Below are 12,981 nucleotides of genomic sequence, written 5' to 3'. Positions count from 1 at the left end.
TCTTACATTATCTCTCTAAGGCAAAATTAGTTCACATAACTTGTCAAGTCATGTGGACTATTACATTAAAAAAAAACTTTTAAGATTGCACCCAATGCTGGTCAAAAAGTTCTTCTGGAACTTTCTTGGTAGCTCAGTGGCCCAATGGTTATAATTAATGTAATCAGCCAAAATATGAAACCTGTTCAATGCTGCCCCTATAGGATTCAAATATTTATGCATTTATAATTTTTAAGACTATAATTCAGAGTTGTGATACCAAATTAACTCTAGTCCAACCCTTAGTATTTGAAGCTTCTAGATTTCTGCTTTAAGTGGGAAACTGTTAAGGCAGGGTTCAAAGTACACTATATTTCTGTCTCATCATCTTTTATGTTCACTTGACAGGCCAAGTCCTATTTGCTCTTATTTAAATTTTATTATTGTTATTAGTAACAAGTCAATAGACATAGGATAACAAAAGGAAAATTCAGGATAATTTTTTCCTTATGAGTTAAAACGTGTATACACACACATATTCTCCTCTATGTGAGCTACTTCCTCCCCACATTCTGTCCTACAAGAGTCTGTACAGTTATACAAAACAGTCCACAGAACAATGTGAACAGCTGATATCACAACCTGGCCAAGGGACCCCAATCATGAAAAATCTCAGGCAGATTCTTGATTTAGATTACCAGCTTCTCCACACTAAGTGTACTTGTGGTTTCATCCTCTTCATTTGACCCAAAATATCCTGGAAGGTCCAGCATCCTCTGCTCAGCCTCAGTGAGGCCAAATGATGTGTTGTCATAGAAAGCAAACTCAGGATGGGCCGGGAAGCTCTGACATTTGTCTTTTCTAAATTGAGAGGGGCTTAGTGGACTGACCCTCTGGTAACCATCTTTGGGGCAGGTCGGGGAAGACTGCTTCCTTGAGACACTCCTGTGATTGGGGGATGGTCCCCTCCGAGCTCTATGAGGCTCTGTTCTCTCAACTCCTGCCACTAACCCTGCCTGACGATCTGCCAGGTCTGGTTTCCTTGTGGGCTGCCCCAAGGTGTAGGATTTAGGGATAGGGCTTAATTGTCCACTGGTTCCACCTGCCCCTTGGTAATGTTCTAGTTTTTCAGGAAGCAGGTGGGCACCTCGACTTGGAGGCCTAAATCTGTCCTCTGCCTGGTCCCAGGTCCGTGTCCTAGAACTGTAGGTAGGGACTTGCCGTGGAGTCAGAGTGGACATGCTCCTCTCCCGGAATGGCCGGACCTGTTTGGTTTCATGAAAACTGGCCGTTCTCCTGAAGTGGGAATTCCTGGTATGGCTCCTCTCAGAAGAGCCCCCTCTGCTTGCCATGTGCCTCAGCTGTGACTTGCGAATCAGGGTCTGGCTGGGGCTGACAGAACAGCTGGCCTGAGACATGTTGAAATCCAGCCTGGAGGGAGGTCCTTCCTCGGCACTCACCACAGGTGGGTCCAAAAATGGGGATTTGATCCGGAACTTGTTTGCTGCTGCTGCTGCTGCTGCTTCTTCTGTGCTTTCCAAGTCTAAGGGGGGTCCAGCTGCAGCATCAATGGCAGTGTCTGTCAGGGGACTCTGAGACACGTGGTATACTTTAGTGGTTTCTGTCAGACCTTTCTTCTTCATCTCTTTCAACTGCTGCTGGGCAAGGCGGTAGCTAAACAGAGGAGGGATAATCTTCTGTGCATTAGACTGAAAGCTCTCACTGCCAGAGGCATCATCCTCAGGAGTCACTGGCCCACTGCACCTGTAGGTCAGAGGGATGCCAGTGTCCCCTGGACTCCCCCCAGGCCCATCACCCCCATCAGAGAAGCTTCCACGCTGCTCACTCAGTTCACAGATGTTCTCCTCATCCGAGTTCTTCCGGAAGCCAGGGGAATGGATAGAGTTGTGTCGAGCAGGGGTGCTGCATTTTGGGGCCCGTCCGAACCTCCTCCACAGTGTGATGAGCACGGTGGCCACAATGATGAACAAGCACAGGGATATCCCTGTGACAGTCACAATGTTGTTGGACTTCACTGGACCCTCTGGTGGAAGAGGAGATGGACTGGATGGCTGGAAAGCTACAAAAAGAGAAAGAATAATGCAGTATTTAAACATGTGTGTCTCATTTATTTCACTTAAGAGTATGGTCTCAAGTTGCATCCATTTATCTTTAAATGCCTCAAGTTTATCTTTTTTTTTTTTTTTTTTTTTTTGTGGTAGTGGGGATCGAACTCCGGACCTTGCACTTTCCAGGCAGGTGCCAGAACCACTGAGCTAAATCCCTGGCCCAAATAGATGATTCTGTGGTTAACTGGACAGCTTAAAGTGGGTATTTTCAAAGCAGCGATATCAGTATCCATATCTGTGTGTTTAGTTACAAAAATACAGCAGTTTGCTTACAAAATTCCTGAAAAAAAAGTGTATCACTACCAACAACTTCCCCACCCAAACAAGGTAACTAGTCAACCTGGTTTGTTTGAATTAGCTAAGGAAGACTTGTTAAGGGAACATTAAAGATTGTTCATGACCTATTCCCTTACAACAAGTTGAAATCTGTATTCAAAGTCAGGATTCATGGATGTCTAAGACTTGGCTCATGGAAACCTACTGAGTGGTGGTCACAATTTAGGACCTGCTGGAATAAATGAGTGAACAAACTTATAATTAAAGTATTGATCTGCATGTTTTTCTTGATCCCAACTTGTTCCTTACTTGTAGGCTCAATCTTCAGTATTCCTGTTACTGTTTCAGCAGAAGCCAGAAAAATAACTTTGTAGTAGTCAGAATGTTATCCTACTGTATATTGTTTACTTTATCGTAAATAATGGTGAGCAGTGGTCAGTAAACAGTTTTATATTTTCAAGTTTATCTTTCTTTATGGCAGAGTAGTGCTCCACTATACAAAAATACCACATCTTCTTTATCCATTCATCTATTGGTGGGCATTTGGGCTGTTTCCAAGATTTAGTTATTACAAATTGTGCCACTATAAACATGGGTGTGCGTGTATCACTGTGGTATGATGCTTTTAATTCTTTTGGGAAAATACCAAGAAGGGGAATAGCTGGTCCCAAAATGTACAATAGATATTGGGAAATGGGAAGAAAATGTTCAAGTAGGAAGGGAACAAGGGGGGTGGGTAAGGGGAGAGGGGGAAAAGAAGGAAGGGAAAAGAAAAAAAAGAGAATAAAAGGAGGGGTGGGGATTTAGCTCAGTGGTTCCACCGCCTGCCCTGCAAGTGCAAGGACCCAAATTGGATCCCGGGTACCAAAAACAAAAAAGAGAGAGAGAATAAAAGGAAAAAATGGAAACAAAGCTTTTGTAAATAAGGAGGCAATGAGCGGTTGATGGGAAGGGGAGGGGATTGGGAGAAAAAAAGAAGAATCAAGATATATTATGTACAGGTACAAATTCCCTATGATGAATGTGATCATTATGTATATCTAAAATGTACCAATAAAATTAATAAAAAAAGAAAAAAAGAGGAAGGACAAATGTATTCTTTTGTACTGATTTCTCTGCATAGTTTTAGAGTCTCTGAGTTGCTTGTTCTAATTATTATAGCAGTTAAAAAAAGGAGAAAAAGATACAAGGACTGGGATTTCTGTTCTTAAAAATGGATCTCTTCTGACAACTGCAGCCAAAAAAGGTCCCCAGTAGAGGAAACACTGAAAAATCTGGGACACACCCAAGTGGGATGGCCAGGAGAGCCACAAAGAGACTCCTGTGCTCACCACCCTGCTTAGACTCTTCTTGAATTTTCTACATGAAAGCAATGTGTAGAAAATGCCAAGGTAAAATCCAAGGTTTTCACATATGATAATTTAAACATAGAATGTCTGTAGTTACATGTACCTGTGAGAAGCACGTGGGAAAATTTTTACCAAGTTGTAAAACTTCAAACTTAAAATGATTTATGTAGGTTACATCCAAATTTACCTATCAATTAAACTGATGAAAATAGATTGCTGGCAATATAATACAACACATCTTCCCCTTCTAGTATCCAGAAGCCACCTTTCTAAGCATTGTGGCCTCTGCTTTCTCATTCTCCTATTTTCAGCTGTCCACTCCCCTTCCCACCTTCTGTGTGGTGTTAATTTTGTTTAATCTTTCCTGCTCTCTCAAACTGGTCTGTCCTACAGTCTTCCAAATGACTCATCAAGTGCTTGCTTTGGCAGCACATATACAAAATGAATCATCAAGATGCTGATGCCACCTGAAGCTTCTGCCTTTACTTCCACCAAAACATCTAGAAACCTGAGGTCAGCTGATGTCACCTGGTCTCATTTCTCTTTCCTCCTTGATCACCATACACCATTCAAGCCCTCCAGGAACCTGTCCTATCACCTTCTTCCCCTCGTCTCATCACCACCAGCTCTGTGGTTCATCTCCTTGGCCAGTCCTTTGGATGCTTCCCTTACATCTTTGTAGTCTACCCCAGGGGACACTTGAGAACAACTTTTCCAGAAAGGACCCTGTGGCCTCCCTGAGCCTTTCTGGTGGAAACTCCCAGCCCTCCCTGCAGGAGGGCTGCAAGCTCAGAGTGGGCAATATAGTGACTTAGCAAGACCTTCTCTTAAAAAAAAAAAAAAAAAAAGGAGGAGGAGGACCAGAAGTTGTAACTCAGTGAGAAGGCCCAGGTTCAATCCCCAGTATCAAACAAAACAAAACAAAACATAATCCAGATCTTATTCCTTGCTCTCCCAGCCATGTTTACAGAAAGAGGAGTCTACACTTGCTGATATATTGTTCCCACATCATCACTGATGTTACTGCCAACTACCTCCAAGATTCCAATTAAACAGCTCCTGCCAAGGTCATTAATGACTTCCTAATAGCTGAATATCCTACAGCATTGGCACTATGCATGAAATGCCTCCTGATGCTCTCTCTCCCTCTTGGTTTCAGTGACAATACTCACATAATTTAGAGAGAAGAACATGACCTTTGAAGCCAGGGAGATCTGTCTCAACCACCTACATCTCATCAAGCCCAAGACTTATCACCTTCCCCCAGAACCTGTGCCTCCTCAGATATACCCGATCTCAGAGGAGAGGCACTGCAGCTCATGCAGTGGCTAGTATAGAACGCTGGCTTTCATCCTTCTTGCCTATCTCACCACTGCTCACCACATCCAGAGTCTCTGCACCCTTCCCTCCCTGCATCCCCACTGCCAGGGGTTCATTTTTCAAGTATGTCACTGCAAAACTCAACAGGCTCCTCTCTGCTGTGTCTACTCTTCCAACTTGCACTCTACACTTCTAGCCAGAGAGATCACCTGAAAACACATCTTCAAACCTTCAAGGCTCCTCAGGGTCTGGTCCCTGACAATCTGTCTGGCCTTGGTTTTCCTACCTCTCCTGGCACATCATTCTGAAGCTACAGTGAATTCTTTACAGTTCTCCAGATATCTTTCTGTGCCATCTTCTTCCAAGTCATTCATTGCACCCTTTGCTTACCTCATTCACCTGGGTGGCACATTCTCAGCTCTCAAACTTCAGCTTAAAGATCACCTGCTCCAAGACTGGAGATGTTTCCAGCATGAACTATCACCCTTGAAAGCTTCTATAGCAAGCTGTGGAAACCTTTATTGCTGCGGGCCCTATTTTTTAGTGTATTATACCTGTGTATGTACCTTCTGGGCTACTATATCATAAGCCTCTTCAAGTCAAGGACATGTCTTATCAATATATTCCCAATCCCAGTCTCAGTAACTTGCCCATAGTTGGTACTCAATAAACATTAGTTTAGTTAATTGACTAATTCTCTGTTTTAAAATATATCAAAATGATCAATATCCGAATACGGGTTGAACACGGTACCACAGAAATTGGATCCTCCCACTCTCATGTTGAACAGAGACAAAATTAATGCAGAGCTCCACTCAGAACTTGACATAAAAATAGTATTCTAAAGCCAAACAAAACTCTAAGCTCTCAACCAAGTAAAACAGTTCAATGCTGAAAGGGCTAAAAGATTTGTTCCCTGTCTTATCACCTCTTTTATGTGTAGTGGTGATGACGACAGTGGGTAGCAGCGCTGCTATCACACATCAAGAACTGTTCTCCCACCTCTGTTCTCTTTTGACTCTAGCTGACTCCCTTAAATAACAGCTGGAGAAAAGCCCAAAAGCTGCTGGCCTGCCACATCTCTGCCTCACCTAGTCTTTGCTTGTTCACTTCAACTGGAGAGGCTGATGTTAAGCAGCAGGCAGATAGATCTCTACATGTTCGAGGAATGGAAAATAGGTGGAACAGGACAAAAAGGAAGACTTGGAAGAAAAGATCATATTTACTCAGGTAAGCATTTATCTGAGGCCCACTTAGTGAAGAAGTAGGGGTGTGTTTAGCACTTACTTTCTTGCTAATTAATTTATGCATCTCCAGATCCCACCTAGTATTAAAGAATTGAAATCCAAGACCATGAAATATGATCATCACATTTCCTTAAAAATGATTGCCAATTATGAATGAGATTCCCACTGCCCCTACCTACTATCCAGCGAAACCACAGCCAAGGGAACGGGCTTGGCGGAATCAGCGGGGAAAGAAGACCCTGTTGAGCTTGACTCTAGTCTGGCATGGTGAAAAGACATCAGAGGTGTAGAATAAGCGGGAGGCCCCCGGTGCCCCGAGTCCCGTTTTCCCCGTGAGGGGGCGGGGCGGGGCGGGGGTCCGCTGGCCTCGTGGGCGGCCGATGAAATACCACTACTCTGAGAGTTTTTCACTGACCCAGTGAGGCTGGGGGGGGGGGGGGGTCCTGAGGGCACAACCCACTCTGGGAACAGTGCCAGGTGGGGAGTTTGACTGGGGCGGTACACCTGTCAAACGGTAACTCAGGTGTCCTAAGGCGAGCTCAGGGAGGACAGAAAACTCCCAGGGAGCAGAAGGGCAAAAGTTCGCTTGATCTTGATTTTCAGTACGAATACAGACCATGAAAGCGGGGCCTCACGTTAATAAAAAAATAAATAAATAAATAAAATGATTGCCAATTGCAGTTGCTGATGCCTCTCCTAGAAAGCCAGATCAGTCTTTATATAAAGGCAAAGTACTCAAAACAAGCAGCTTAGAACAAAGTCAGCTCCAGTTCCCCTAATTCAGTGGTGGCAAAGCTATGGCATGCAGAGGCCTCCCTGCCAACAAGTGAAGTCGCCCCAGCAGCCAAGCATCAGGTAATAGTTGTTTTTCTAAACTAAAATCCCAGTATTCAGGTTTAGCTGTAGTGTTGGCACTTTGCAATAAATACATGGGTTGCAGCTAGGGCACTTGGTCTCTTAAAGTTTCACCATCACAGTGGACCTAATTCCTCACTTCATGACCTTGGCCAGGCCATTTGCCTCTCCCTGTCCCAGACTTCTGTCTGTGATATGGAGACAACAGTACACAGATAGCCCTTGTAACCCCTGGTATCTCCTGGGGTTTGGTTCCAGGATTGCTATAGTCAAGTTCCTTCTATAATATGATATAGTATTTGCACAGTACCTACACACATCCTGCCAGATACTTGAATTCATTTCTAGGTTAAATTACCTAGTACAATGTAAATGCTATGTAACTAGATGTTATACTCTACTGTTTACAGAATGATAGGAAAAAAAGTACACATTCACCACAGACACACCTTTTTTCTGAGTATTTTCTATTCATGGTTGTTTAAATATACAAATACAGAACCTGCAGGTATAGAAGGCCAGCTATACCTATTTCTTATGTGCAAGGCACTTACAAAAATGCTCAAGATATGAACCCAGCATAATAGCTACATTGTAAAATTAGTGTGAGGCTTAAATGTGATAGTGTATTTAAAATGTTGGCATGTAAATGGTCAATTGATGGCTGAGAGTGTTTTATTCTAAAAGCACAGTAGAAGCCAGTGGCAACTGATTTTAAATTCACTTGTGTATTATAGAACTCTGGATGGGCTATCTTAATACAACATGCCATCCCAGAATTGAAAGGTGTATTTGAAGGAAGTTATCCACACAGAAGGAGTTGTGAAAAGTGAAGAGGATTTGCAGAGAAAGCAGTATGAAGTATAAGTGATGAAAGAATGGATTCAGAGTGGAGCCCAGGATATGTGAAAGAAAAGAGGCTGACTGAGGAGGACTGGGGGAAGAGCCTGAGTCCGAGGTTTCAATAAGAAGACAGAAGACAGAATAAAGTTCCTAAGATTCTGGAATGAAGGGAATAAGGCCTATGGTATTGGTTGGAAAGACAAAATAGCAAGAAGGATTTTTTAAGACCACAGGCAGGAATACTGGATGCAATGCTGCCAGGTGTCTGAGGTTTTGGCTGAAAGATACTTTGAGATCCAAACAAAGATGAGCACCTAACTCCTCCAGATCCCAAAGGGACAAGGAACTAGGATGGCCTTTCAATCTGGAATTTGAGAGAAGGTAGGAACTGACAGAAACTTCAGATTATCTAAGGTCAAGGCCATGGCAAGGGCCAGCCAACCAACCAGGAGTTACATATTAAGAGATGGGATGGTGTGTAGGAAGAGTAAGGAGTATTCACAACCATAACTGTGGCAAATGAATAGGGTTCAGTTCCACAAGAGAAGCCAACTTAAGTCATGTAAGCACTGCATCTATAGGCCACTGATATCACGTAGTTATTGAGTGTCTATGGGTGCATGCCTTCAAGACACTTAGAAAATGCAGGAAAGGCCAGTCCCCATGTGATACCAAAAAGAAATATCCCTACCTCCTCCTACTGGATAGGTAGTAATGGATAAATGAAAGGGGAAAGACAGGGCGCCTTGCCCTATTTTGACAATTAATGGTCTATATGGTCTCATTGAGCTTCTCTGGGATGACGAGGAGCGGGGGGAAGTTAAGAAAAAATATTTGTCCATTATTTTGTGGGGAAGAAGAACAGGTAGAAATAACAACAACAAAAACTCTTAGGATGAAAAAATAATTCTTCCCTACTCCATTGCTGTATTGTGAAAATTATTTAACATGTCTGAATCTTTAATTTAGACATATTTCATTATAATTTTCCTCTTTTCCACAGTGTTAATGGCCATCACCTCAGTGTCAAGTTGGTCTCCAAGCTACTCTGTTTTAGACACAGTGAAGAATATATAGGATTGGAACAACCAACAGCAACCACAGAGCATTAATGAAGCTACTCCTGAACTCAGAGTGGTAATTCTCAGGTAAGTCTGTATTCAATAATTCTTTTGATGGAGGCTCTGAGGAGAGATTCCCAGAGAATACCTACCAGTACACTCCTCCAGGGAACATGAGGAGGTCTCCGAGGACGGTCCAGGACAGCCAGGTCTGGAGGGGAAGGAAGTGAGACACACTCGGCGACGCTCTCTGACACCATCCCCACATGTGGCGCTACACTGGCTCCATGGCTGCCACAGTCCCCAAGTTTCTGCAAGGACATAAGTCATGCTTTTAATGCTAGTTCATCTGAGAATCAGTATTTTAACTGCACCCAAATGAAACAGCAAAACTCAAATTTCAGCCCTTCAAAAGTCAAGTAAAAACATTCCCAGAGATGTAGAAAGCTGTAGTGTTGCTCCTAAACTTAAAACAAAGAAAAGCTGTATAATTTATAAAATCTTAGCCTTTCTAGAATACAGCCCACCAGAAGGATGAAGTCACAGGACAACCAATCAGCCTTTGAAAGAAAGACAGGCTATTCCAAGTGAAGAGGGAATATAATATTTCTTTACCTGGGACAGACTCCAGGACTGACCCACACAAGCCAGCAAGAAGAATCCATCTAGAAATGTAATGGATTACTGAAAACCTAGTGTGGCCTATAATGAGAACACAAAAGTCCTGAGGGAGACAAAACAAAGGAAACTGTGCCCACATGCAGGCTCTTCTCCAGAGAGTTCACCAAATGCCCACCAGAAGGACTGAGGGCATCTGTAAGACTAGACAAAGCCCCTTTACGGTAGAAGTCTGAGGATGGAAGGGACATCACTGAAAAGGGACTCAAAGCTTCACCTGGAGTCTTTTGCCCATCTCTTCCACAGACTAACAGCTTCAGCCACTGGAAAAGGCAGCAAACTCAGTCACCTAAAGAGCATCAGTTGAGACAAACTCTTGCTAGGGAATGGAAAAACTCCTTTGCCTTTGGAGGGGAGCCTGAAATCTATTGGCCCCAGACTATTCAAGATTTTCTACATTGAGGAGAGACAGGATTATCAAGAAGGCATCATCCCTGAAACTCAGGGACATATTTGCCTGCAATTGAGGTTGAATCAGTACAAAGGAGTATCCTCTCCTCACACCAGGCTAGGAAATAACCAAGTAGCAAATAACAACAGTCTAGTGCTGCCTGAGAGAGAAGAGCTAGAGGCAGAAATCTCTAACATGCAGGGGCAAGCCTAATGCTAAAGTCAGAACAGAAGCATAGAGAAAAACCCTCTGGCAATTCAATGCCCACTGTCAATACAAAGTAACAACAGAAAATTCTGAAATCTGAGATGAACAGAGAGTAGATGTAGCAACAGGAAAAAAAAATTCAATTTCTTACCACATTAACCCAATACCCACACTAAAGACCTACCAAAAACAGAAGTACAGTAACTCACTTCCACGCATAAATACTACTTATCTCAGGGTCTACCATTCCAAACAAGATATAAACAATTATGAGATACACAAAAAAGCAAGGGAAAAAACAATCAAGAGACAATGTAATCAAGAGAACCAGACTCAGATATGACCCAGATATTAAGCCTATTAGAAGAAAATTAAAATAAATATGATTAATATGTTGAAGACTTTAATGGAAACGGAAAACAAGATGAATATAAACAGAAATTTTTATCAGAATTAGATAAAGTGAAGAATTAGGTGGAAATGTTGAAATTTAAAATCCCAGTAACAGAGACGAATGCCCTCTGCAGACTCATAATGTTGCAGAGAGGTAAGTTAATTAGATATCTTGTAGGCAGTTAGACAGGACCAGCCCATGAGGAGCCAACATGGAGGACAGTGGAGATACAGTCACTGAAGGCCAAAATTATAAAAGAAGATTAAACTACCACACCCAGTAGAATGAATAGCAGTAACTGATATCCTAAATAGATATCAATCACCTGGGTGGGGGTCCAAGGTCTTAACCCAGCCTCTCCAGGAAATATCCCCGACCCCCACCCTTACTGAAAATCCTTGTATGCTTGCTACATGACTTGTCCCCCCATGTGACCCCCATTTAATCAGTATTACCTGGGTGACTGTACTTGTAATCTTATTGGTTGGTCATGGTTTTTGTCCTACCTCATGTCCACCTTGTAAATTTCCACTGGGTCTTAGTTTTGTCCCTCTTTGTACCTGGCTCACCACATGGCTTTGCTGTATAAAACATCTTTGAAAAGTGGGGTAAATGGGCAACCCACTTTCCAGTCCCTCTTCTGTCTCTCTTAGGCAGAAGCTTTCTTTCTCCTGATAAATTTTCCCTACTCTTAACCTCCATTGTTCCTAGAATTCATTCTTTAATTTTAGAGAACACGAACTCGTGTTTCAGGTATGTAGTAGGTTTGGAATTTACATTTCTTCCCCTATATCAATAATAGATATAGCACACCTGATGAAAGAAACATTGAACTTAAATACAGGTAGTGTTATGGTTTGTTTCTAGATATCCCCTCAAAGTCTCATGTGGTTATAGGTGGGACTTTTCAGAGGTGATTGGTTTTAGAGTGTGTGATGCTAGGGTTGAGCGTGTGATGCTGGGATCAAGGATATATAATTACTAAATTAGTCCACAGATTGGTTTGACATAGTTCTGGGCAGGACTAAGGATCCCTCACGCAGGATGTAAGTGCTACCTGCTCTAATGGCAGGTAGCCTGGACAAAATATAAGGGACAGAAAGGTTGCTCATCACTTGCTCATTGCTTGCTGCCTTCTGCCTGACCTGCTTTGCCATGGACTGTTTATCTTCTCTGATGCCCCTCTGTCACACCACTCTGCCTTAGAGCCAGCTAACTATGGACTGAAACTTCTATGAACTGTAAGCCAAATAAACCTTTTCTCCTTTAACTTTGGGTGTTGGGTATTTAGTCTTAGTAACAAAAGTAACTAAGACAGGTAGAAATCACTCAACCTGAAATACAGAGTGTTATGTGTTGAATATGTTCCCCCAAAAGCACACATTAGAAATGTGATACTCAGTGCAACAGTGTTAGGACAGTGTTGGAAGCTATGATGTAATGGGAAGTGTTTATGTTCTGAGAGCTTCACACTCATGAATGGACTACTGCTGATTATAAAAGTGCTTGAGGCATGCACTCTTTTGTCCTTCCATCTTCTCCCTGGGATGAGGCAGCAAGAAGGTCCTCACCAGATGCAGGCCCCTTGACCTTGGACTTCCTAGTTTCTAGAACTGTAAGAAAAAATCTTTATTCTTTATAAATTGCCCAATCTCAGATATTCTGTTATAACAGAACATGGTGAACTAAAACAAAAGAGGATAAGTGAATAAAACAGGAGTTTGAAAAACTGGGACAATATCAAGTAGTCTCTTATACATATAACTGAAATCTCAGGAGGAAAAGAAAGAATATGACAGAAGAAATATTTGAATAATGTCCAAAAACTCTCAAAAATTAATGAAAGACTAAGCCATAGGTCTAACATACTCAGAAAATACCAAATAGGATAAATAGAAAAGGGTAAACAAACAAAAAACTTAAGAGATACTATTCTCAAACTTTTGAAAACCAAAAACAAACAAAAAATCTTGAAGATTCTGTTGGCTGGGTTGGGGCAAGGGTGGAAACAAATGACACAAAGAATAAAGCTGAGAATTACAGCTGACTTCTCATCAGAAATTATACAAGCCAGAAGACAATTCAGTAGTATTTCTGAAAAGCTAAAAGAAAAAAACTAGTTAAAAAATATTTTTAAAATAAAGGTTTTTTCAGATAAAAACCTGAGAGGATTATCAGCAAGCCTTTACTACAAGTCTTCAACTATAAGAAATATTAAAAAGAAATTCTTTAGCAGAAGGAATATGATACCA

The 12,981-nt window shown here is 42.1% G+C and overlaps 1 protein-coding gene across 5 annotated transcripts in view; it reads right to left on the bottom strand.

Annotated features, from left to right (window-relative positions):
• Positions 1-401: 401 nt before the first annotated feature.
• Thsd1 (thrombospondin type 1 domain containing 1) overlaps positions 402-12,981 on the bottom strand; it is a 29,235-nt gene continuing 16,655 nt past the window's right edge. For 4 of the 5 annotated variants that reach the window (XM_004844117.4, XM_087197378.1, XM_004844116.4 and 1 more), the window contains exons 4-5: positions 9,212-9,370; positions 402-2,059 (exon numbers count right to left, since the gene is read on the bottom strand). In XM_004844117.4, the coding sequence (XP_004844174.1) occupies positions 669-2,059; positions 9,212-9,370 (1,550 nt within the window). In that variant the 3' untranslated portion in view covers positions 402-668. The remainder of the gene's footprint in view (positions 2,060-9,211; positions 9,371-12,981) is intronic. The other variant, XM_021257794.2, reaches the window with a different exon arrangement.

The sequence above is a fragment of the Heterocephalus glaber genome, unplaced genomic scaffold, assembly GCF_053883595.1.
Source record: "Heterocephalus glaber isolate CG9 unplaced genomic scaffold, H.glaber_assembly_v1.0 deba00001666, whole genome shotgun sequence".
NCBI lineage: Eukaryota > Metazoa > Chordata > Mammalia > Rodentia > Bathyergidae > Heterocephalus > Heterocephalus glaber.
Note: the sequence above shows the minus strand (reverse complement) of the source record. Positions and strands in the feature narration are given on the sequence as shown.